The 25,368-nt window shown below is 37.7% G+C and overlaps 1 protein-coding gene across 5 annotated transcripts in view; it reads left to right on the top strand.

Annotated features, from left to right (window-relative positions):
* PAN3 (poly(A) specific ribonuclease subunit PAN3) overlaps positions 1 to 25,368 on the top strand; it is a 134,510-nt gene that overhangs the window by 89,188 nt on the left and 19,954 nt on the right. For 2 of the 5 annotated variants that reach the window (XM_039255715.1, XM_039255695.1), the window contains 9 exons: positions 8,943 to 9,190; positions 10,291 to 10,347; positions 11,590 to 11,694; positions 12,745 to 12,802; positions 19,833 to 19,994; positions 20,204 to 20,320; positions 20,409 to 20,510; positions 23,212 to 23,377; positions 24,523 to 24,613. In XM_039255715.1, coding sequence (XP_039111646.1) covers positions 8,943 to 9,190; positions 10,291 to 10,347; positions 11,590 to 11,694; positions 12,745 to 12,802; positions 19,833 to 19,994; positions 20,204 to 20,320; positions 20,409 to 20,510; positions 23,212 to 23,377; positions 24,523 to 24,613 — 1,106 coding nt within the window. The remainder of the gene's footprint in view (positions 1 to 8,942; positions 9,191 to 10,290; positions 10,348 to 11,589; positions 11,695 to 12,744; positions 12,803 to 19,832; positions 19,995 to 20,203; positions 20,321 to 20,408; positions 20,511 to 23,211; positions 23,378 to 24,522; positions 24,614 to 25,368) is intronic. The other 3 variants (XM_039255721.1, XM_039255706.1, XM_039255699.1) reach the window with 2 other exon arrangements.

Below are 25,368 nucleotides of genomic sequence, written 5' to 3'. Positions count from 1 at the left end.
AGGTCTTAGATGTATTTTGTTGGGTATTCTGAGATGATTTCTGGTATTTGTTGGTATTCTAATTGGTGTCTTTAAAAAATAAATTTTTTCTAATCATTTGTAGTGTGTAGATAATGTGATTGATGTTTGTATGTTGGTTTGGTATTTCTAATATTTATAGATTCTTATATGTGGACAATTATTTGCAAATAATGATAGTTTTATCCCTTCCTTTGCAGTCTTTTTTTCTGTTTTGTTGCATTGGCTAAGGCTTTTAATATGGTATTATGTAGGGGTTGTCATAATTGACATTTTTGTCATGTTCTTAATTTAAAAGGAATGTTCGTAATGTTTTCATCTTTAGGGAGAGCTTCATTCTTGGTACCTCCGATGGATTTGTATCTGAGAGGACACCTTTTTAAAATTTTTTTAACTTGTCTGAAAGAAAAAAAGTTACTTTTTTTTTTTTTTTTCCCCCCTGGAAGGGGTTTAAAAGTAACCTTGCTTATTAGCATTTATTCATGAGGCATTTATTCAGTGACTCCTGTGGGCCAAAAAGCTGAGCAAGGCAAAAATAGCCACTTTTATGGAGTTTACAGCTTTTATTTTTCATTTTATGACTTTGTTTGAATTGTTTGTCATCATCATGTCAATTAAAAAGTTTTAGTTGACAGATATTGCCAAATTGTTTTCCAAAAGAGATTTTAACAACTGATATTAAAAGTGTGTGACAGTATTTATATGCCACCCGTCTTTTTAAGACTTGTCTAAATTAAAACTTTTTAATCTTTGCCAATCTGAGAAGAGGCCAGTAAAGAGCCTGGTTTTAATTTGCCTCTCTTTAATTGTCAGTGAATGTGAGCATCTTTTTAAATATTTGAGGCCTTTAGGTTTCTTATCCACAAACTGGCTAGTATAATTTTAAGAACTATATTAAGTAGATTAGCCCTTTTTTCTTTATAGTTGACTCTTTTTCTTCTTAAATAGCTTATTGCCAAGTTGGTTTCCATATAACACCTAGTGCTCATCCCCACAAGTGCCCTCCTCCATGCGCATCACCCCCTTTCCTCTCCCCCCCATCAGCCCTCACTTTGTTCTCAGCATTCAGGAGTCTCTCATGGTTTGCCTCTCTCCCTCTCTCCAATTATTTTCCCCCTTCTTCTCCCCCATGGTCCTCCGTTAAGTTCCTCCTAATCCACCTATACGTGCAAACATATGGTATCTGTCCTCTGCCTGACTTATTTCGCTCAGCATAACACCCTCAAGGTCCATCCGTGTTGCTACACATGGCCAGATTTCATTCTTTCTCATTGCCATGGAGTATTCCATTGTGTAGATAAACCGCATCTTCTTGACCCATTCATCTGTTGATGGACACTTAGATTGGCCCTTTTTTAAGTGTTGGAAAAATCTTTTTTGCTTCTGTATAGGAAATTTATTTTTGAAGAAGTCAAATTGATTAACATTTTCTTTTGGCTTTCGCATTTTGTGTTTTCATAACAGTTTTAAAAATATTCTTGGAGATACTTTTCTTTTTAAATTCTTTAAATAGTCAGGATATTTACCTGAAAAATGAAAGGCCACTTGCTTTTGTCTCTTTTATCTAAATAACCCATCTTTGCTTATATCTGTACTCGTTCTGTCATTTCGTGGCAGCTAGTAAGTTGTCATATCTGACTGCTGTCCTCTCCTCCCCTGGAGTTTGAAATGCCAGCTTTATTTTATTTCTCCATGTGTATTTGAGGTCACGTTTTGTGCCTGTTCTATTGCATTGACCCACAATTTATATGAACCTTTATCAGACATTTTTATTACTGTAGCTTTTATCGCTTTTTACTATCTTGTGCTCTTATATCAACTTTATTCTTTCTACTTTTTCTTAATTCTTCCTCTGTATTTCATATTCTTTAATAATTTTCCTGACTATTCTCAATGTTTATTTTTCCATTTAGATATAATTGGTTTTGCTAATTAAAAAATACTATTTTTACTGAGCTAGCATTATGCTTTTAGATTAGTTAAGGGTAGAATTGAAGTCTTTATAACAGATAGGGATGTTATAAAGGTTAACTTCCTTTTGTTTGTTTCTGTTAGTAGAGTTTTAACCTCTTCTTTATATAAACCCTGTACATTTCTAGTTCAGTGTAGGCCTAGATTTTTATGTTTTGTTTGTTGTTGAGGTATAAGCCACATATCAGGAAATTCCCTCTTTCAGGGTGTACAATTCAGTGGTTTTTAGCATATCCTTAGTTGTGTAGTCATTATCACTATCTAATTCCACAGCATTTCCTCGCTTTACCTAAAAGGAAATTTCATACCTGCTAGTAGTTACTCCCCATTTTCCCCATCCCTAGTCCTTGGAAAACACTAATCTACTGTATGTCTTTATGGATTGGCCTGTTCTGGACATTTCATGTAAATATAATCCTACAATGAATGGCCCTTTGTGTCTGACTTCTTTCACTTTCCAGTATTTTCAGGGTTCACCCATGTTATTGCATGTATCAGATTTCCCCCCTTTTATGGGTGAATAATATTCCATGGTATGGATGGATCAGATTTTATTTATACATTTATCAGTTGATAGACATTTGGGTTTTATATAGTTTTTGACTATTATGCACAGTGCTGCTTTGAACATCCCTGTACCAGCATCCATGTACCACTGTTTGTATGAACATATGTTATTAAATTCTTTTTAGTAATGTACTTAGGAGTGGAGTTGCTGAGTCATATTATAAGTACTTAGCAATTTGAAGTGCTACCAAAGTTTCCCAAAGTGACTATATCACTTTACCTTCCCACCAGCAGTGTTTGAGGATTTCAGTTTTTCCATTTGCTTGCTAATATTTGTTATTGTCCTTGTTTTTTATTATAACCATCCGACTAGTATGAAGTGGTTTTGTGGTTGTGATTTGTATGTCTCTAATGACTAATGATGTTGAGCTTCTTTTTATGTGTTTATTTGCCATTTTTAAAAGCTTATTTATTTTGAGAGAGAGAGTGCGCATGCTTGTGCATGGGGGAGGGAGGTAGACGGAGAGAAAGAATTCTAAGCAGGCTCCACACCCTCAGTGCAGAGCCCAAAGCAGGGCTTAAACTCACCAACTGTGAGATCATGACCTGAGCTGAGATCAAGAGTTGGACGCTTAACCAACTGAACCACCTAGGCGCCCCCTTATTTGCCATTTGTATATCTTCATTGGAAAATGACTATTCAAATCCTTTGATTATTTTTAAATGTACTTATTTTTATTGTTGAGTCATAAGAGTTCCTTTTATATATTATCCATATGAGCCCATTATTGAATATGATTTATAAATAATTTCTCCCATTCTGTGGGTGGTCTTTTCACTTTCTTGATAGTTTGCTGTGGAATATAAAAAGTTTTCAATTTTGATGAAATCCAGTGTGCTTTTTATTCTTTTGGTTATGTGTGCGTTAGGTGTCCTATTTTAAGAAACCATTTCTTAGCTGAAGGTTCTGAAGGTTTATGCCTGCTTTCTTAGAGTTGCATGGTTTAGCTCCTACGTTTCGGTTATTGCTCTGTTTTGAGGTAGTTTTTATATACGGTGTGAGGTAGAGGCTGGATGTTTTATATTAGGTTTCTGTTTTGTGTACCGGTCATCCCTAGAATTTTACTAATGTGCTTGCTTTACTAAGTTTGAAATTGTTGAAGAGGAAGGGGGTAAAGATATTATTATAAGGATTTTTAATGATTTTGTTCCTTTCTGTTCTTTTTTAGTGTTATAATTCCTAGAATTTTAATTATACTTTGACTTTAACCTATCTCAGATTAGTTGTTCTTTCGCTGTCAGTGCTTATTCAGATTTACCCATACAATTTAATATTCTGTCATTTTAGGGAGAAGGAGTTCCCTCTGTACTGAAGTTAATCATTTAATTGTTCTTTCACCAAGGAGATGTGCGAGATAAAAATGTCTTCATTTCCCCCTTATTTGCAAGCTGTGTATAAACTTCAATGTGACAGTTCATTTTCCTTCCTTTGATTGTTATTTCATTCTTTAATGTTGCGATGCAGTCTCCAGTTAATGTCATCGTTTTTGAGAGTTTTTTGTTTTGTTTTTAGATAATTTGTCTTTTTTTCTGGTAGCTTTTTAGATTTTTCTCTTTGTCTTTGGCACACTACAGTTTCCCCGGACTGATGGGGACTTGTTTTTACTTATTCTGTGTAGAACCCTTGCTCAGGAATTCTTGAATTAGGACTTATATGGTAAATTAATTCTTGAAAATCAGAAATCTTGTCTTTGAATATTGTTTTTTTCCCCCCAGTATTCTTTCTTTTTTCTCCTGGAAATTTGCCTTCTCATTCTACCATTGTGTAGAATTCTAACTACTTTTTCATATTTTACAAGTTTTATTTTTAGATAATTTCCTTCTCTGGTTTACTTTTTCTCTCTCTGATTGTGTCTACTTTGCTTGTTTACCTCATTTGTTGAAATTTTTCCCCCTTAAATTCAATGATTATATTTTTTCCTCTTAAAGAGTTTAGTTCTACTTAAGAACAAATGTCCTGTTGTTTTTTCATTTTGTCATTTCTTTCATGTCCTTAATCATTTTAGTTGTTTTATTTCTTTTACAGGGTTCTGTTTTCTGAGATCCTTTTTCTCAGAGAATTAATGACTCTTTGGGAGTTCTTTTAAGTGGGATTGTTTTTCTGGGGGAGAGAGGTGTGTTCTGGGTTGGAGAAGCATTCATCAAAACAGTTGGTGTTTGCTTCATGCAGGTGTCCGGAGCCAGTGCAAGTTTCATGTGAATTTCTCACAGGGATTCCTGTAAGGTGAAGTGTCCTGGGAATTCTCTCCCCTGTACCTGCACATGGTACAGGCATTGGGTTCTTTTCTCTCGACACCGCCCCAGTCTCCCTTCTACATCTCTCTTCCACACACAAGCTTTTTTTTTTTTTTTTTTTAATTTCTTGGCTCTGTTGGCCAGTAGGTAGAAAGTTTTCTCATCCTACATTCACTGATATTGCAGCTTTTCTAGACTCCTTGGCTTCACACTGAGATTTGAGTTCTGTTCCCCATGTTTTATGGGCTGAAGGCCATATTTCATATTCTTGTGTGGGTATTAAAGCCTCACTTAGAGACTATATCTGACCTGGGTTTTTCCCTCAAACTTTCCACAGTATAACCTCTTAATTCCAAATTTTTCTTTAATTTCTTACTCTTGGAGTTCTTTGTTGTTCTTTTGATCTCCACTATATTTTAAATCTGGGTTGTATTTTATCTTGTAGTTCTGTGTATTCACAATTTCCATAGGGGTTGAAGGGAGGGTATCATGTTAGTCAAATCTGATTTCCCAGAAATGATATTGCCCTAACTGGTTGTTTGTATTTAGGAATGCAGTTCATGTAGTATATATTAATATTGTAGCCGCTTACTGTAATGAATTCTGTCATCATTTACAAGAGTCTTTTTGTTGGTTTTCTTGTTTTTTTTTCAAGTATAGAATCATGTCATCCGAAAGCACTGATACTTTGTCTCTATAAAGTAGCCTTGAAGTTTTTAAAATATTATTTTTTATATTTTCTTAATCGCTCTGGTTAAGTCTTCCGGTGAGCATTTCAGTATTGTTTCTTCACTTTTATTTGGATTGGGATACATTTAAGAAAAAATGTTTTAAAATGTTCTAAAGCAGTTAATTTAATAGATTGGACTCAGGTATCACAGTTTGCATTTAACCTCATGAATTATAGTGTAGTTATTGTATACGATGTCCCCAAAATGTCAATCTAAGAATAAATACAAAAGGTAACACAAGACATAAATACAAAAATGAAATATTTCTAAATCATCTTTTTTTAAATACACACTTTCATTCTTCCAGATTGTCTCTCTCTTAATGGTGCCCTCAGTGGTTACTGTATTTACTTAAGTGTTCTGCTGGGTGAATACCAGTGGACAGCAGGGCATTGGTGGTGAGTCACTCGTCCCCTCTATGTATATAGAAAGATAGAACTTATAAAAAGAGTATTTACTTGTGAGAGAGGTGAAATCGAACCGGTTTGTTTTCTTTAATCTTTATTTTTAACTACTCATTTCTGTAGTATGGTTTCACTCCTTTGTGCTGTTGATGATTCAGTGTTGAATGTAGGCAGTTGGTAGTGAGTGAGTTGTGGCTGTTGTCTTCATCATAGCTAAGTACAGAGTACCTCTCTTCGAGCAGATATGTGCCGATTTTACTCAATTCTTTAACGTGTTTGTAAAATATTCTGGTGGCACACAGCTTGCCTTATGTGACTTGGTTTGATGTTTCAGTAATTTGGGGTTAATTTTATTTCTAGCTTCTTACAAATTTAAATATCCTACTACCCCTATGGGTGGTGATACTTAATAGTGTACATGCTTTATTTTGAATGTATTTAAATATGTGTAATCTGCCTCAGCTCAGATATATGAACTCAAATTGCAGTGCTGTAACTTTCTATTAGAATAGCTACAACATTGAACATCGTAAGAGAAAGCTTGCTACTTATAACTTATAAAGTCTACTTAACACGTAGTTCCTTCTTACCTGACCACAGGTTGTTGATAGTAATCGGTCTCTATGTAGTCAGCCTTAAGGAAATCATCTACCTTTTGTCACATACCTGCTCTGGTGTCAGAGTCTTTCCTTTGACCCCGTGCTGCACCTCCTCCACTCCTCATGGCTCATGTAGTCGCTCATGCTACCACTGCCAAGTAATGGGTCCCCTTTCTACTTTCTAGTGCAGGACTTACGAACTGGGTGACTGTAGAGCATATTGACTAAGAGCACCGGCTTTGGAATCGAATAGACCTGAGTTTTAGCCTTGATTCTTTTGTTTAATAACCTATATTTGTCCTTAGAATAAGTTTAAAAACCTTTTTAATGTTAGTTTCTTTTGCAGTGAGGTGAATATGATATACCTACCTCACAGGGTTGTTGTGAGGATTAAGTAGACTGACGTATGTGAAGTACTTGTATTAGTGCTTGCCTCATGGAAAGTGCTCAAGAATGGATAGCTCTATTTCTTGCTACTATTTAATTTAAAGGTAGTAAACACAGTCACTCATCTTTGATGACTTGGCCAGTTTTCTCTTGGAAAGACTTAGAATACTAGCTTTAGGAAACCTATCTTAAATGCATTTCGTATTAGGTAAGTGGGGAATATTTATCCTTCAAAAATAGTTAAGTAATTCAGTGTTAGCTGTATGGAATAACCTGCAGTGCAATGTATATAATATAGAGTTAAGAAAACACAGAGAACTCTGGAACAGTTTTTTTTTTTTTTTTAAATAAACATATCTCAATATAGTAGCATGGCTTCCTTATAAATATCGTTTTTTTTAAAATGGGGGTTTAGATTTTTAAAGTTTCTCGTGGATACATTTAAGACACACTTGAGAGTGCCGGGTCTGTTCTATTGTCAGTGGGGCAGTAGGACTGTTACAGTTGCAGTTTGGAGCCTTGCTTTGAGCCTTGGCTTCGCTGTTGACTTTGCACAGATGTCACACTGATCAAATCACTACCTCTTCATGTCTGAATTCTATACTCTGGTGCTTGTAATGTGACCTGCCTCACCTTCCTAACTTATCTCGTTGCTCAGACATCAGGCAGGATCATCACATTAAGGCTCTTTAGAAAGTGTGAAGTAGATGTAAGTGTCCTCTCAATTCTCACCTTGTTTGTGTCCACCTACGTCTTTCCAAAAGACAATGTTGGTGTTTTATGAATTTCTCAAAATTCAAATTCATGTCCCTGTTAGTCATATTTCTCAAATGACAAGAGGCATGTTGGCAAACTTTTTTCATGGATTGTGAGATGGCATATTACTTTAAAGGTGTGGGTTTTAGCTACTCTCATGTCCAGAAAACAGTTCAGGGGATAAGCTGAGTGTTTTTAGGAAGTATAATTGTAGCTCTAGAAACTCTTTTCAGCCTCTGCTCAGAACTGATCACCTCCATTAAGCCTCTGATTAATTCTACATGGTTTTAATTAACTTGCATTCCATCTGCATTTATGCATGTAGTTTGCAGTATATTAATTTACAGTTGAGTGTTTTTGTAAGTCATTTTATGTCTTTTACCTGTGACCTGGACTTGTTTTCTCAGCTAGTCTGAATCTCCTGAAGGGTTAAGACAATTGTTCTTTCCCTTTCTTCACATTAGAATCATAATAAAGGATGCCGTACATGTAATGATTCCTTCTAGTTGTGTTTGCATAAAACTTCTGCTAAAATCTAGTGGCATCATTTGACCTAATTTTACAGAGTATGCATCTGCAGAAATTTTCATTTGTTTTAGTATATGCCTGCTTAGAATTAAAAGACAAAAGGCATAAAAACAGTATACTGCTTGATTAAAAAAGAGTATATAAGCTGCCGTGTACTTCAGCTAAAACTAGACTTAATTGTTTTGCTTTTTCAAACCATTCTGTTAACTGTATTTGGCCAAAAGAAATCTAGTAAATCTCATTAAGGAGTTTGATTTTTAATACTATACTACTGTAGGGTAATGTGGTATTTTTGTTGTTAATAGCCGTAGTTTTAAATGATTTTTTGCAAAAAAGGAATTGAGCACTTTATGAAAGAAAAAAGGCTTTTTATAAAGGCTTATAAAAAGGCTTTTTGAGAGTCCCAGTTAGTTCTCATTTTTCCATAAAATTAATTTGTTAAATTGCCGATGATTGTTACTGTTGAAGTTTCTCATGTAAACCTTGATATGGAGGAGACTATTCTCGTAATAAATTTCCCAGTTTATTTGGAAATGGCTATATTTGAAAAAAGAAACCTCTTACCTTTGCTTTCAGCAGAGCTGTCTCTAAAACAAACCAAGATAAAATTATGGCTTTTATTTTTGCACTTAAAGAATTTGCTAAAGAGGATGTTTCTTCCAAATGAATGTTTGCATTTTATTTTCCAGATCTTTTTCTCTAAAACCAAATTTTGCTCCTAAGAAACATTTTCACATCTTCTTCAGGAATGTCCTTGTCTGCCGGGTCTTCTCCTCTTCATTCTCCCAAGATCACTCCACATACTTCTCCTGCTCCCAGAAGAAGAAGTCACACTCCCAGTCCAGCAAGTTACATGGTGCCTTCTAGTGCCTCCACGTCTGTTAATAATCCTGTTTCTCAGACTCCGTCTTCTGGTCAGGTGATCCAAAAGGAAACTGTCGGTGGGACGACTTACTTCTATACAGACACAACCCCAGCACCTTTGACTGGAATGGTATGTCTGCATTAAAGGAGAGGTGATAGTCCCTTTACAACAGTCTCTTCTTATTAGTGAGATTAGTGAGGAGGGTTAGCCCTCTTGCATCTCTCGTGATGTGGAAACGTGAGTATTTAATTTTCTAACTTAGATGATAATTCTGAGCCCTTCTTATCTCTTCAGAGTAAACTTTCTGCATTAATACGAACTCCAGTGTAGACAAAACTGGTTTTAATCACAAATTAGTTTATATTCAAGCTCTAGTTTAGTTCTTTATGGCATGTTTTGCTCATAGGGTTACCAGGTACTGGTGCCAGCTGGAGTTGAGATTTGCTACGTTTGTTTATAGGTATAGGTGGTTTTACAACTCTAGTAAGAAGTCGGAGAAAGTAGATGGTTTCTTATCGTAGTTACTGAAAACAAACCGATGATAAACTCTTGCTTCAGGTGAGGAAATGATTTAATCTGTACATCTCTGGCTAGTGGAGGACACATATGATAAGGGGCCCCCAATATGGGTTATTGGTAAGGAAAGAGGAAGCCCGGGGGGATCCCTGGTCATGGATGAGGAAAGAGCTACCAAAGGCAGGCAGAGGGGAGAGAGGGGAAAGGGCAAAAAATTTCCATAAATTATATCTTTTAGCTTCATTCTGGTTATGTTAAAATATTGTTTTTTTAACTGGTACGGTAGAATAAGTAGTGGATGAAGAGCTTGTGAGTTAGAAAGCTAAATTCCATCAAGATAGGAGAGCTGATCTCAATTATAGACATTTGACATAATTACAGAGGATAGGTTTAGGTGAAAAATATACTTGGATTTTGGTAAGCAAATTTTGATCTCACAAGTTAAATCAGTGGTTTATTTCGATTAATATTTTACTAAAAGTCAATTTGAAAGGAAAGATGACAGAGTTCTTTTATGTTTTTTAAGTGTCCCCGTCCTGCCATTGTTTTGTGACTTTTGAATCTTAGTATCTCTGAGACCATTTCCCCAGTTGTCGGTGGGGATAATACTTTAGTGAAAACATGTGTAGAAGTACTTGTAAATTATGTAAAATGTTTTAAAAGACTAATAAATAGCTAATAGTTTTGTTCTGTCTTGTTTTGTTTTTGGTCAGAGATCTTTCAAAAATTATCACAGAACAGCTTGCCGAACAGAAGGTCAAATAATTGAGGTAGAGTAGAGACTTTCCTTGGTTCTTTCAAGTAAGAGTTCCATCAATGTTTTACCTTTTTTGGGGGTTTATTATAATTATTTACATTTTTATTATATTTATAGAAAGAAGTTTAGTTTAATCTATAAAGAGGTTCTTTTGTCACAAAACTATCTCAATCTGTTTTTGTAGAGATTACCTGTGGCACATTTTTATGATGTTTTTACTCTTCAGACCACTCTTAGAAATATGCTCATGGTAAACTTGAGGTAATTAAGCCAAACTGTGCTATCTGGTGTAAGAAAACTGAAGCAAGAAAAAAGAAATATTCTTCTCCCTGCGGATATAGGTTAAAGGAAACCTTACAGGTATTGCAAAACCACTTCCTGGCCGAGGTCCAGAGCACAATGATCATCTGAGGGCAGCAGAAATCAGCTGAATTCGTTTTTCAAAGAGGACAAAAAAAAAGTGTTTGTTTCAGCTTTTTAGATGGGGGGGTGGGGGGGAGGAAGGTAGTTTAGAATGTACGTTTATTTTATATCAGGGACCAGTGAAGAGGAAGGAGAGGCAGAGGAAGAAGAGAAGAAGCAGGGGGTGGGGAAAAGTCCGGAAAAATGAAAGCGAAGAAGCTTGAAGCAGATTTAGTAACTTTGCTGTAGTTTGTGCGGCAGGTATTTTAGTAGATTGTTGCACTTTCTGTCCACCTAAGCTGCGGCCCCGGCCCCAGAGCAAGTCCCCGGTCCCCTTCACGGCCGCGGTACATACTTACCAGCATGTACAGAGCAAGCAGTCTGTTCGGGCTGGCCACAAAACCCCTGCAAGGGGGATGGTTCTCTGGGGGGCCAGGGCGGTGTCACCTCGTTATCGGACTGAATCCAGACACTTCTAACACCTGCTTTCTTCCTCTCTTCCCACTGTGTTAAAAAAAAAAAAAAAATGCTTACAGGATACGTAACTCTTCTTCCAAAGTGCGGCTTTGGCCTCTCCTTGGAAGTTAAGTTTTACTGTATCTGAAGAAATGTTTCCTTCCTCGTTAGATTTTTTAAAATTGATTACTACAATATAAGATTATTTTTACAAAGTGAGTTCATTCTGAAAGTACCCTGATAACAGCTACTCTCTAAGGTGTTTAATTCATTATGATTTAAAGATTAAAATGTATCCATTTATCTGTCACCTTCATTTAAAACTTTACCAAAACAGTGATAAAGCCTGTCAGTTGAGAAAAGTTGGTTGTTACATTTTCCCTCCCTGCCTTTTTAGGTATTTCCGAACTATCACATATATCCTCCGACTGCACCTCATGTCGCGTATATGCAGCCGAAAGCAAACGCTCCCTCCTTCTTCATGGCCGACGAGCTCCGACAGGTATGCTTCCGGGGGTCCTGGTGGAGGCGCTCAGTGTCTGTCGGGCTTTGGCGACAAGCTGGAGAAAGAACAGTGCTCTTCGCAGTCAGATAGTGTGATCAAACATGCTGTACGCAAGAGCTCGAATTGAGGATGTATGAGTTCTCATTGATACATTTATTTAAGGAAACCTGTTTTTCAAGACAATTGCAGATCAGTATTTGTTGGGACATAAGAGAGAAAAAAGAGCTATTTAAATAGGCCACCTTTTTGCATGTCATATCCTGTGCGTTGAAAGGTCTCTTTGAAATATATAAATAAATTATTTACATGGTTTCTAACCTTCAGACAACTTTTTGCTAATATCTGTAGGTTGAGAATAAGTAGTTGGGCCTAGAAATAAACCTCATTTTAAAAGAGCTTAATATTGGAGCACCTGGGTGGCTGAGTTGGTTAAGCATCCAACTCTTGGTTTTGGCGCAGCTTATGATCTCAGTTTTGTGAGTTTGAGCCCCGCATCTGGCTCTGTGCTGACAGTGTGGAGCCGGCTTGGGATTCTCTCCCCCCGCCCCATCTCCCCCTTACTTCTGTCTCTCAAAAATAAATAAATAAACTTTAAAATGATTAAAAAAACAGTAGAGCTTAATATTTTCTATAAAGTAGGTTTTATAAAGTAATTTAGCTGGTTATTTTGAGGTAAATAGCTGGGTATTATTTGATATATAGAATTCATTTTATACTTATATTCTCAGGAAAAATTTTATTTCACAGAAGTTGTACCAGTATAATGTTGATGAATACATTCTTGACGAGCTTAGGGTAGACCTGGAGTTTTCAGCCACAGAGTAGGTTGTGTGCTTTGGGTCAAAGCAGAGCTACTTAACCCCACCTTCATTATGGGCCAGTCTCTCCAGGCCCGGAAATGAGACATCTTACCATTATTAGAAATGTCATTCATGTTGTCGACATTAAAAAGTGCACTTATTAGAAAATATTAATATTTATTTCTAGTAGAAAATCAGGTTTCAGAAGCTATGTTTATATGTAAATATACTTGTTTTCTTTTCTTAGGAGCTGATTAACAGGCATTTAATAACAATGGCCCAAATTGATCAAGCAGATATGCCAGGTAAATGCAAGTTGATTCCGTCCTTCCTTTTAAAGGATATTATAATCTTGATGGACATGTTTTTATGCCTTGAACAGCTAATTACTATTTTATGAGTATATTTATTTGAAATCTACTTTTGAAGAGTTCCAGGATGCCACTGATCGTCTAGTTCATTTTAGTTCTACATGTGGCAGTATTCCAGTTTGTCAAAAAAGTTAGATGGCTTTAAAATTCATGGTGATTCACCTCACCATGCATTGGAATATTGTTTTCTGAAACTTGATAAAGTATGGATACTGGAACAGATGGAGAAGGTAATTATTATTTTTCAAACTGTGGTGTACCAGATAACGTGTAATTAAATTCTTTATATGTCTTATTTTCTTCCTCATAAAAATCCTGTGACCTAGATGCGAATACTATCCTATCCCTCTTATGTATGAAGAGAACTGAGGTTGACAGGAAGGCTGAGTAAATCACCTTTAAGACCTATGGCTAGTAAGCAGCTGGTCGGGTCAGGATTTAAACCTAGCTTTTTCTGACTGTACCACAGTGTTTCTCAGAGTATGTGAAAAATCTCTTTCTCTAGCTTACTCTGTATATCGCAAGCTTAAATACGGTAGAATTTAGCAAAACTTTATAAATAATGCAGTAGGAATATATTTGCCATAGAGATCGTCTCAAAGCACGTGGTTGTAATCAAGGACTCAACATAGTGTACTGTGCATTTTCTTGATTGCCAAAGAATTAAAAGGAATAATACGTCTAGCTATAATGCCTTAAGACTGATCTTTTCAGTTTAGATGGACAGGGAACTCATCAGTCATAACCTTTGAAGTATTCAGGTTGGAATTTTCCTCAGTTACTTAACATTGTCTTTGAGGCCATAGCCAGGGTAGAAAAAGAAAAGAAAAATAAATAGGTTTATTTTTGCATTTCTAGTCTTTAAGACTGTAATCATGTATAAGTCTTATGTCTGTAGATTGGCCATAACTTGAAATTGTAATAGAGCTTAGGAAATAGCTGGATACAAGATTAATACATGTCGCTTAAATTTCTGTAAACCAGTAGCCAGTAAGTTAAATATAATTAAAAGAAAAGATGCTATTTACAGTGGTTTCAGCTTGTCAGTAGCTAGAAATAAACGCAACAAAAGATGTGTGAGATTTCAGTGGGGGAGGCTTATGAAGAGATATTAAGTAAATAAATAGAGCAAAATATTATAAATAGGAAGACATAGTGATTTAGATGTCAGTTTTTCTGAACTGATCTATAGATGCAGTATAATTGCAGTCAAAGCACGTGAGTTGTTTTTACTCATAATACTTCTGACACTTGCTTCATGTCCTGACAATTTATTTATTAAGGGCACAGTCCCACAAGACTACTCCCATTTCAAAGGCCCGCCGAGATGGGCTACCTACACTCCAGCCAACTACAAATTTGGGGGGGGGTTTCCACAGGCACTACCACCAGTCCCCCCCACTCCACTGGTTCAGTAATTTGCTAGAGGGACTCACTTTAGGTACTGTTGCTGGTTTAGTGCATAGAGGATTCAACCCTGGGACTGCCGAATGGAGGAAGTGCCTAGGGCAAAGTAAGTGGGTGGGACTTGCATACCAAACTTACAAACTCTTTATACTATACTATAAAATATTAGTGAATAGAGGTAACATTTCAGTAGGGAAAGATATCTTATACAGGAGACAAAAATTGCTGACTCTTAAAGAAAACGCTGATAAATTTTATTAATTAGAATTGAAAAGTAATCCAAAGATACCCACAGTAAAGAAAGAAGCTGGAAGAAGATATTTACACAGTTGACAAAGAATATAAAAAACACAATTCAGTAAAAGCATAATAAACTCAACAGAAAAATGGCCAAAAGATAGGACTAGACCTGTGAGGAAAGAGGAAATTCACAGGACCAATAAACATATGAAGAGATGTTAAACATCACTGGTAATTAGGGAAATACAGATAAGCTGCCATGGTAAAGTCTGATCGAATGAAGTGTTAGGATGTGGGTCCACAGGTTCTCCAGTGCGTTATTCTAGGTGGTGGGCACTGGGGACTCTGTTAGCACTTTGGAAAGCTCCTAAAGCGGAGTGCCTCTGTGTGCTGTGACCCAGCAGCTCTCCTCCTGAAAACAGGTGAAAACTCCTACACACTCTCAGCCACAAAATGTATGATGAAGTATCCGTAACATTGTTGCTCAAAATGGCAGAGACTTTGATCAGTCCAAATTAACTGTGACATTGTCAAATAACGGGATCTGGTACAGCAGCTTAAGTGAAGAATGTTCACTGACATGCAACAGTACGGAAGAGTATTGGTAAGTAAAGTGAGCTGCAAGAGACTACATACAGCATAATACCTTTTTACAAAGTTAAAATTTGTATATGTACTTACATTTATGTAAACCTATGTGTATATGTGTATCATGTGTAATACATCTGTATTAAAAAGGAAGGAAGTGAGAGAAAGAAGGCAGAGGCTGGTAGAGAAAACCATAATTTAGATGTCAGTTAAAGTAAAGGTCTTAGAGTGCTGAGTCTGCAGATGCTTATTATGCTATTACGAGTAATTAGCTCCATTAAAGCAGGCCTTATGTAGACATGAGCCAGTGATCTGAGTGTCACAAACTGAAAGTTACAGTTAATCCACTTCTGTGCCCCTTGTTCAACAAGGTTTTGTAAATGGTTTTTTTTGGGTCGCTGCTCTAACTGGTCTTTTTCATGTCCTATGTTTACTATTAATTTTCATCTCATGTTGATTCCTTTATTAATTTTTGGTCTTGCTGTCTATTCTCTCCGTTTCCCATTTCATAATTCATATTCACACGGGAACAATATCTCAACTTCGAAATCATAATTTATTTCCTGTAGATCAGTGGTCCTCCACCAGGAGTGGTTGTCCCCGTCATGCGTCATTTGGCAGTGTCTGCAGCAGTTGGGGCTGTCCCCCTGGTGGTGGGTGCCGAACACTCACCGTGTGCAGAACAGTCCCTGACCGCCCAGAGTGATCCCGTCTGGTGTGCCAGTAGCGCCAAGGTCGAGAGACCACAGTGAATCTCAGACATTCAGTATCTTAGATTGAACCTGTTATCTTATATGTCCTTTGAGGGGAAGTAGGGTTGAATAGAGCAAAGACATTAACATTTTATTTTTTTAATCATTATTTTTAATATTATTTGGTGGAATTGGACCCCAGACTAAAACTTGGGGCCAAACTAGAGGATACAGTTCTGTCCATAATCTTATAAGTTGATATCCTTAGTTTGATTTTTGATGCCTGATGGTGACGTAGGCACCCCCTATTCCCATTATTCATCTTTAATTTTATGCATTTGTTAAGTTGAGCTGGAAACAAAGAAGAGAAAAACAACACTGAACAGTCCTATCAGTGAAGACATTCAGTTTTTAAGGTTACTGTTAGGCCACATACGATTATTTCAGGGTGGAATGGGAAATGTAGTGTTAAAAGATGACTTTCTGAAACAAGGTAAAATGTACAGACATAAAAACGAACAGTCTGAAGGTTTTATTTATGTCATGCGGGAGCTGATTGTGGGACCTGTTACAGATGAGGAATATTGAAGTGAGTGTCAGACTGGCTTTTTCATAGAGGAGGCCAGGCGGTCTTTTGCAGGGCTGCCAGTTAGCTACGTACAGTTCATGGGAGCGTGGACGGTCTCCCGTGGCATCAGAATCAGACATCGAAAAGCTGCCCGTTGGATGCTGCATAGTTTTCCACTGAGGCACAGGTTTTTTTCCCCTGCAGTGTAGAGAATTCAGCATGCCTTGCTTGAAGTGCACATAGGGACAGGGGAGTTTTTTTTAGCTGATTGTGACCCTCTCTCCATCTCTCTGTCACACTGGTGCTAGGACCCACCGATTGGCAGAGTGAGTTTCAGGTCCTCAGTCTCGCATTAAATTCCCCCCTGATCCAGTCCCAGCCCACCCCCCTCAGCCTTTTCTCCCTTTGTACGTCCTCTGTGATCCCCGCTACTCTCCCACCACAGGAGATTTCACGGCTCCTGGACACAATACACACTGCGGCCTGGGTGGCGGCGGCGGTTGTGTTCACTCCCTCACCGCAAAGCCACGCGCTCGTTCTCATCGTCGTAGCTCACCGAAGGCAGTCTCCTCCCTCGGTTTGTAGTACACGTACCCAGTCTTCTGTAAGATCTTTCCTGGTACCCTTGAGACTGGCTTCCTTCTGGCTGTTTCCGTGTGTAGTGGTTCTCAGAATGTGGTCCTCGCCCCAGCAGCATCTTTTCATTATCACCTGGAAACTTCTTAGGATTGCAGATTCTTGGGCCCCACCGTAGCGCGATTAAGTAAACACTGGGCATGGGGCGCTGCAAACCGTGGCGTATCACTGTCAGTGATTCTGAAGGGTGTTGGAGCTTAAGAACCAGTGCCACGGTGAAGTGTACTTTTTTAATAGCTGTTTTTCCTTGTACTATGTTATGTTTTCATATAGATCTGTCCTTCATTTTTCTCTACGTGGCTTTATAAGAGCCCGTATTTCATTAATATGGGCTCACTGATACACAGTAGGCGCTCATTACCTTGTTACTAATTTGAAATTAATTATTTCTCTTATTAGATGCTCCTCATGAAGTAACAGGGAAACAAAATCTATTCATCATTTGTGGAAATTACACTGATCGATAAAATAAATGATAAATGGACAAAGTTATAGCTCTCTTTCCTTGTGTGTCTACTTCCCTTGTGCTGCCTTTATTTCCGTACATGTCATGTGACCTTGTTTTGAAAGTTAGGTCGAATCAGTGTCTGTTTTGCACTATGGTCAAAATGCTGTCTAGTGGTTAAGAGCACAAGACTACGGAATCAGAGTCCTGAGTTTGCATCCCAACTCCCTTTCTAGATGTGCGATCTCACTTTCCTTATGAAATAGAGTTCTGTCTCCTATGGTTGCTTCAAAAACCAAGACATAGCAAATGTCAGAATTGAGCAACGGCCGAGAGGCCATTGTGAGCCTGTCAACTGAAGTTAGATTTCTGAATAGGGTTTTACCTATATTTCTTAACAGTCATCAGGTCAGAAATTATTAGTCATTTGGTCTGTGTGTGTTTTAAAAAGAGATTTATTCCTGTGTTTTAAAAATGCTGCTAAGCGTGTTTATTGTAAAAAGTTTGGGAAGTATGGAGTAGTGTAAAGAGAGAGTAACAGTGCTCCCACTCAGGTTACCATTGCTAAAGTTTTTGCCGTGCTCCTTTCTACATGGCTTTCCGTGCATACTTGGGTGTGTTCGCTTACCTGCTTTTCATTTGAAATCTCTTGAGCGTTCCTAAGTCATCGAGCCATTTAGGGGAATGGAAGCTGTTCCATTGGAAAATGTAATTTGATTGTATTTGAAACATTAAAAAAAAACCTCATTTTTTTGAATTGCAAAACTGATATGTGTTTGTGCTAGAAAATAGGGAGCAATAAAGAAGGAAAAGTAAGGGCACTTGGGTGTCTGGGTCAGTTGAGCGTCGGACTCTTGGTTTCTGCTCAGATCATGATCTCACCATTTGTGGGATCAAGTCCCGTGTCGATCCCTGCACTGAGTGCATAGTTGCTTGCGATTCTCTCTCACTCTGTCTCTCTACCCCTCCCCCACTGTGGTGCACTCTTTCTCTCAAAATAAACTTAAAAAAGAAAAGTAAATTGCCTATACTATTTAGAGAAACCAAGCACTGAATACAGTTTGAGTACTTTTTAAAAATGATTTATTTATTTTAGAGAGAGAGAGAGCATGAGTGAACAGGGGAGGGGCAGAGAGAGACAGGGAGAGAGAATCCCAAACAGTCTTCGAACTGTCACAGAGCCCCATGCAGGGCTTATTCTTATAGAACCATGAGATCATGATCTGAGCCAAAATCTAATTGGATGCTTAAACCACCAGAGCCACCCAGGCGCCCCTATTTAGAAACAACAGGTTGGGATTCAAGATAAATAGTTTTTTAAATGCCTGACCAGAGTATCATGAACAAATTGCAGTGCATTATCCCAGCTATTCTTAAACATAATTTTTCTTGTTTTGAAGAACATGGAAAGCATGAAGGTAAAGTTGTCTTCATTTTCTTTCTTTTATATTTTACTAGGAATTAAACTGTGCTGTTCACTGAATGGTTGAAAGTCTTCATAGATTGCCATATTTATACATACATATACACACAGATACATTACATATCACACTCCAATTTAATGTTACTCGTTTTGGATTTCTGTATGTTTTAAAAAACAAGAAGTCATATGCTTAACACCACTGTCTAAATATATTTCGTGCAAACCAAAGTGTTTTAAGAAGCAGAATCAAAATCAGAAATGTTTAATATCCGTGATAACACAAATTGTTTCTAATAGCTGAGAAACAAAGTGTTGTATTGTGCTATAAAAGATACGTATTTTCTTTTTTTTTTTTTAATTTTTTTTTTTAATGTTTTATTTATTTCTAGGAGAGAGAGAGAGAGAGAGAGACACAGCGTGAGCAGGGGAGGGTCAGAGAGAGAGGGAGTCACAGACTGAAACAGGCTCCAGGCTCTGAGCTGGCAGTCAGCACAGAGCCCGATGCGGGGCTCGAACCCACGAACCGCGAGATCATGACCTAAGTGAAAGTCGGACGCTTAACCGACTAAGCCACCCAGGCGCCCCAAAAGATACGTATTTTCGAGGGGCGCCTGGGCAGCTCAGTCCGTTTAGCATCCTACTCTTGATCTCAGCTCAAGGCTTGCTCTCAGGCTCATGAGTCCAAGTGCTGTGTTGGGCTCTGGGCTGGGTGTGAAACCTACTTAACAAAAGTAAAAAAATGTTTTCAAGTGTATGAAACCTGGTTCTTTAGTTGTTTCATAAAGCTTATTTTTAATGATAATGAAACCATTTTCTTTTCTAGAATTATTATGAATGTTGACACTGTGCCAGAATTCAAAAGTATATTTTGATACCGGTGGCTTATGGTCGATTTGATGTCTCTTTTACTCTGAGAAATTTATGTGTATCAGCAAGGTAAAACTGTCTTCTGTGACTTTCTCTAGCAGTCCCCGCAGAAGTTGACAGCTACCATAGCCTGTTCCCTCTCGAACCACTGCCACCGCCCAACCGGATACAGAAATCAAGTAATTTTGGATACATTACATCCTGCTACAAAGCTGTGAACAGCAAAGATGATCTGCCCTATTGCCTTCGGAGGATACATGGTAAGGGAGATGACTTACCCATGCTCTATCTTCCTGCATGTCTTTATTTATTTAATAGGAGTATAAAGGATACTAAGGTAAATTTGTTATTTCATTTGGAAATTAGTAGCTCATAAATGATGTATAACGTGGCTTTTTTCTTCACATTTCTGATAAGAATCAAGGGGAGATTTCATTTGCAGTTCAGTAGAAAAAATTTTCTTCTATAGGTTTTCGTCTTGTTAACACAAAGTGCATGGTGTTGGTCGATATGTGGAAGAAAATTCAGCACTCAAATATTGTGACCTTGCGTGAAGTATTTACCACTAAAGCATTTGCGGAGCCTTGTGAGTAATTTGTACTTGTCTTTCTGCTTATGCTCTTCATTGTTTGAAGCCAGATTGCAGTAATGAGTGTTTTGTGTTTTATTTTAAGCTCTTGTGTTTGCGTATGATTTCCATGCTGGAGGAGAGACTATGATGAGCAGACACTTTAATGACCCTAATGCTGATGCCTATTTCACAAAGAGAAAGTGGGGTAAGGAAAAGATGCAGCAGGATATGTTTTGACAAATGCTTTTGCTCTGTGGAAGAGTCGTTTCGTATTTTAAAATGCACGTAAACTTGTTTCTGTTATCATAGTGCATTAAAAAGAGAAATGTCTCGAACTGAAGGCAGTCCATAATGAGCTTGGAAAGAGTGTGTCGTGTGTAGAGACTGAGGCGAGGCAGGCGTGAGAGGTTTGCGGAGCCGTCTGAAATGCCGCCCGCTGACAAGATGATGGGGGTTTTTCCCCCTTCAACTTTTTTTTCCTTTTAAAACGACAGTGCTTTCTGAGGAAAGGCATTTTGGAAAATAATGCCTATAGCTTCACCACCCAAAGCACAATCATTATTATCTCTTGGCCTATTTCTTCCTGGTCTTGGTTGTTTTGTTTTGTTTTTGGTTTCCTGTCATCTTGTTTCCTTCTTTTATCATTTTGTATCTTGCATCTTTCATTTGTTGTTAAGTATTTTCCCCCTTTTATCTTTTCTGAATATAATTTAATGACTCTGTTATAGTCCACTGTGACCGTATGTCATTTTTGAAGTGATTTCCCTAAACAGATGCTTTTTTAAAAGGTAGGACTGAATGAATGTTAGTTACTTAAGGAATTAATCTTCAAAATAAGTTTTCAGGTAGCATTTACTTTAATGGGATATTTTTTAGTATTTATAGTTCCAGTACTTCAAAGAACCAAAATATTGAGATGTTTCTTAATTAAGTTAGGTGTTTGGGTAAGGAAAATGTATGTATCGTTTTCTTGTTTGGGGGCAGGGAAAAAACACGGAATTCTTTTAAAACATTTTATTATTGAAATATAGTTGATAGAGCATTATATTTTTTACTGTGGTTTTTAATCTTTCAAAGATTTTCTTGAATGTATACTGAGAGAAATTAAGGAGGAAGAAAGATGGGAGTCCCCATTACATTCTCTTTTGGATTGTGACTCCTTTAAGGATTTGAATGGTGGATAAAAATATATTACTTCTGTTTACTTGTAACTTTGCTTTCTGGCCGTTGGAAGAAGAGAGCTGTGGTTACGTGGCTGTTTGACATTAAAAATTTGGTCATACGTGTGCTCATTTTTTCCTTTTGCCGTGTCCTCTTTAGACACATAGATAATTCTGTTGAAGGGGATGTGGTATAGCTTTCCTACAGATGGATATGGCTGTAGTTGTTCAAGTTTATTTTAGTGGTGGCACCTGTGAAATGACTGTTGGGTTTAATTTATAGCTGGGTTTCTAAGCCTCAGCCCCGTTGACATGTGGGGCTGAATGATGATGTGTGGGGGGCTGTCTGTGCATTCCAGGGGGCGAGCAGTGCCCTGGCCTCTGTCTTTACACGCCTGTAGCAGTAGTGGCACCAAGAAGAGCTTGCTACGTTGCCAGATGTTTCCAGGCAGCAAAATGGACCCCTGTGGACAACCACTAATTATAGCACTCCTTTCCCATTTTTGTTTTTCTTAGTCTTTATTTTTGGTGTTGACCGATTATATGATATATTATGTTTACATTTTCAGAGGAATCACTCCTTTTTCTTTTTTTAAGTGTTTGAATGATAGTAACTTCCCCGGGCATAGCATACATCCTTCAGTTTATAGCAACTTTTAATCCAAGGCAGTTCTCTATTTTCCCCATTATGACTATTAGAAGAAAAAGTATAAAAGAGCTATAGATGAAAATCTAGTGTTTTCTTCAACAATTACATATTATAAGAAATATACCAATTATAAAATTGGCAATAATAATCATATATAAGGGTTGTGATAAGAGGGAGCACCTTGGGTGGCTCAGTCATTTGAGCATCCGACTCTTAATTTTGGCTCAGGTCATGAACCCAGGGTTGTGGGACAAAGCCCCACAGAAGCATTGCGTTCTGCTGACATGGAGCCTGCTTAGAATTCTCTCTGTCTCTCTGTCTCTCTTCCTGTAGGCCCCCCTTCCTCCCTCCTTCCCTCCCTCTTCCCATCTTGCACCCCACGCTTACTCACTTGCCTCCCACTCTCCCTACCTTACACCCCACTCTCTCTGTCTCTCTAATTACAGAAGAAGAAGCAGCAGCAGCACTTAAACAGGAGTTGATATAATGTCTGATATACTGTCATGGTAGATCAGATTATCCTTGTGATTATTATTAGACATAAGTGATACTCAGTGTTTTGCACTTAGGTGTTTATGAGTTGGGTGTCATCCTGGCTAACCGACATGGCTCTGAGAGAGGGGCTGGAGTGCCCTAAGGCGAGAAAGGAAACATGTGGCATAAGTGATAGAGGGACTCGTATGGGCCTTTCAGGCCATCGAGTGAATGGTTTTCACCTGCGTGAACCCTAATACAGGCCAGAATTATCCCCATTTTAAGTAAAATAATAATATTCATCATTCCTGTTTTTAATCAGAATTTACATTTGGCTCACATGGGATATAAATTTTTTATGTAATTTTCTTTATTCAGTAATTACAGTGCTCACAGAAAAGAGCACTTCAGTGAGAGCCCTGCCGCTGCTGACAGTGTAGAGGTGTGATCTCGTCCACAGGAAGCTGGGGGGTGTCTCTTCCCGCCAACAGACTAAACTTAAATTTGTGCTGTGATACGTGGATTTTTTTTTTTTTTTTTTTTGGTTAATTTTGGTTTGGATGCTTCAGTCTTTTAGTTGGTTGTTTAAAAGATGTCATTTTTTTAATTTACTTGCCTTCTAGGCCAGCATGACGGGCCATTGCCCAGACAGCACGCTGGCTTGTTGCCAGAGTCTCTGATCTGGGCCTACGTTGTGCAGCTGAGCTCGGCACTGCGCACCATTCACACGGCAGGCTTGGCGTGTCGCGTTATGGACCCAACAAAGATTCTGATAACTGGCAAAACAAGGTACTGCCGTTTTGAGGTTTGGCTTCTTTATTGAGCATTTAACCAATGACAGTTTAGTAAACAAAGCATGATGATTTGTTTAATTCTACCTTTTCGTATACTCCATCCAGAAGAACTGCTGTGACTTTGAGTTCATTTGTAAGTTTTTTTTTTTTTTAATGTTGAATTCTTAATAATAAAATGCCTGGTTATTAACCAAGAATCTTTTAAGAGTTTGGGACGTATACATAGTTAGGAAGGGGGGGAGGCGGATATAGAAGTAATATCAAGAGACCTTTTCTATGCACAACCATGGTTCTCAGATTGTAGCATGAAACAGAATTACCTGGAGGGCTCATTAGTAAGCACACGTTATTGGGCTCCACTCCCAGAGTGCTCATTCAGTAAAACTGAAGTGGGGCTTGAGAGTTTATATTTTCCAGCAAGGTCTTAGGTGATACTGTTGCTGCTCATTGGGTCCAGTGCTTTGAGAACCACCAATACAAAGTTCAGGAACACAGCCCTTGACTTCCCCAGAGTTTTATCTGAGTTGCTGTAACTTTGAGAGTTCTCTTGGACAACATAACAAAGAGCTCAAGACCCCACACCTGGTTACCCAGGTTCATCACACTCTGAGTCTCTTAGTTGCTGTCTGTATGATCCTGAACAAACTCAGTAACTTCTGTGTGTATAACAACCTTAGCAGACTGTTATTATTTCTACTTTCCACATTTATAAGGTACCCATCTCATAAGATTATTGAGAGGACTAAGTGATTAATACATGTAAAATTGAATGATTAATACATGTGAATTGTGCCTAATAACATCTTCAGCAAATATGAGAAAAGCTAATTAGTTCTTTTTTGTGAATCACTAATAAAGCAGCAGCTAGGTGTGGTAAAAAGACCACGCGCCTGGTAGTCAGAGATGTGAGTAATGGTCCTGGCTTTGTCACTTACTGACTTCAGTCACCATGGGCCTATCACTTAGTATCTGTGAGCCTTAATTTCCTCATCTCTGAAATGGTGGTTGATGGAGATTATATGGGGGTCGGATAGGAGGTTAGACTAGATCATGTTCTGAGATCCTTCATAATATAGGAAGTGTTAAACTTTTAAAAAATCTCACTTTAACAATTTTCTTTAAATTCTCTGGTCTTTAAAGGTTGCGAGTAAATTGTGTTGGAGTTTTTGATGTTTTAACATTTGATAACAGTCAGAATAATAACCCATTGGCATTAATGGCTCAGTACCAGGTGAGTAAGAATGAACATGGGTACTTAATAACTTAAGGCTTGATTCTTTTTAAAAGACAACTTTTGTTTATTTGAAAGCATTTGGGGGTTTTAAGTCTAGATTTCAGTTTATTCTGGGGTGTCTCCATGTCTGCTTGAACATGTATTTCTCAGCCACTGCGGTGTGTGTGGTGCGGAGTCCTACAATTGCGGGTGCGAACAGTTAGCGACAGTGTCAAGGACCAACTGTTCAAAGGAAAGTATGTTTATGTGATCAGGGAAGTTGTCCTCAATGTAGATTAAAACATTAATTAGTGTATAAATTATATTAAATGACATTTTACTTTTTCACTTTGATGTGTCAAATCACAGCTGTTATTTTTACTTTTAGATATTGTCCCACTACCAATCCACACATTTTAGAAATATTGTCTAAGGAATATTGTTGTATTGACATTTTCTAAATAATTTTTCTTTTGCATACTCACTTCTTGTACGTGATCAGAATCTGGTTCTAGTCTAGTCCTAATACTAGTATAGATTTAGGCTCCTTCATGTTCATAGTCTTAGTTGTTCATTTCATACTTCTTGAGGAATACAAGGCATGAGAGAGTAAGAGCCCACCTCTGCAGGAACATTACGTGTACCTGCTTCTGCCTTGACTGCTCTGTGTGGGTGCTGTGTGCGTAAAGTGATATTTCAGATTACTCCCATCTGTATTGCGGTACTTCACGTGTTTTGGTGGATATGCAGCTGCCGGTTTAAGACAGTATTAT

The sequence above is a fragment of the Hyaena hyaena genome, unplaced genomic scaffold, assembly GCF_003009895.1.
Source record: "Hyaena hyaena isolate Hyena2069 unplaced genomic scaffold, ASM300989v1 scaffold_11, whole genome shotgun sequence".
NCBI lineage: Eukaryota > Metazoa > Chordata > Mammalia > Carnivora > Hyaenidae > Hyaena > Hyaena hyaena.
The sequence above is the reverse complement of the archived record's forward strand: the minus strand, read 5'-3'. Positions and strand labels throughout refer to the sequence as shown.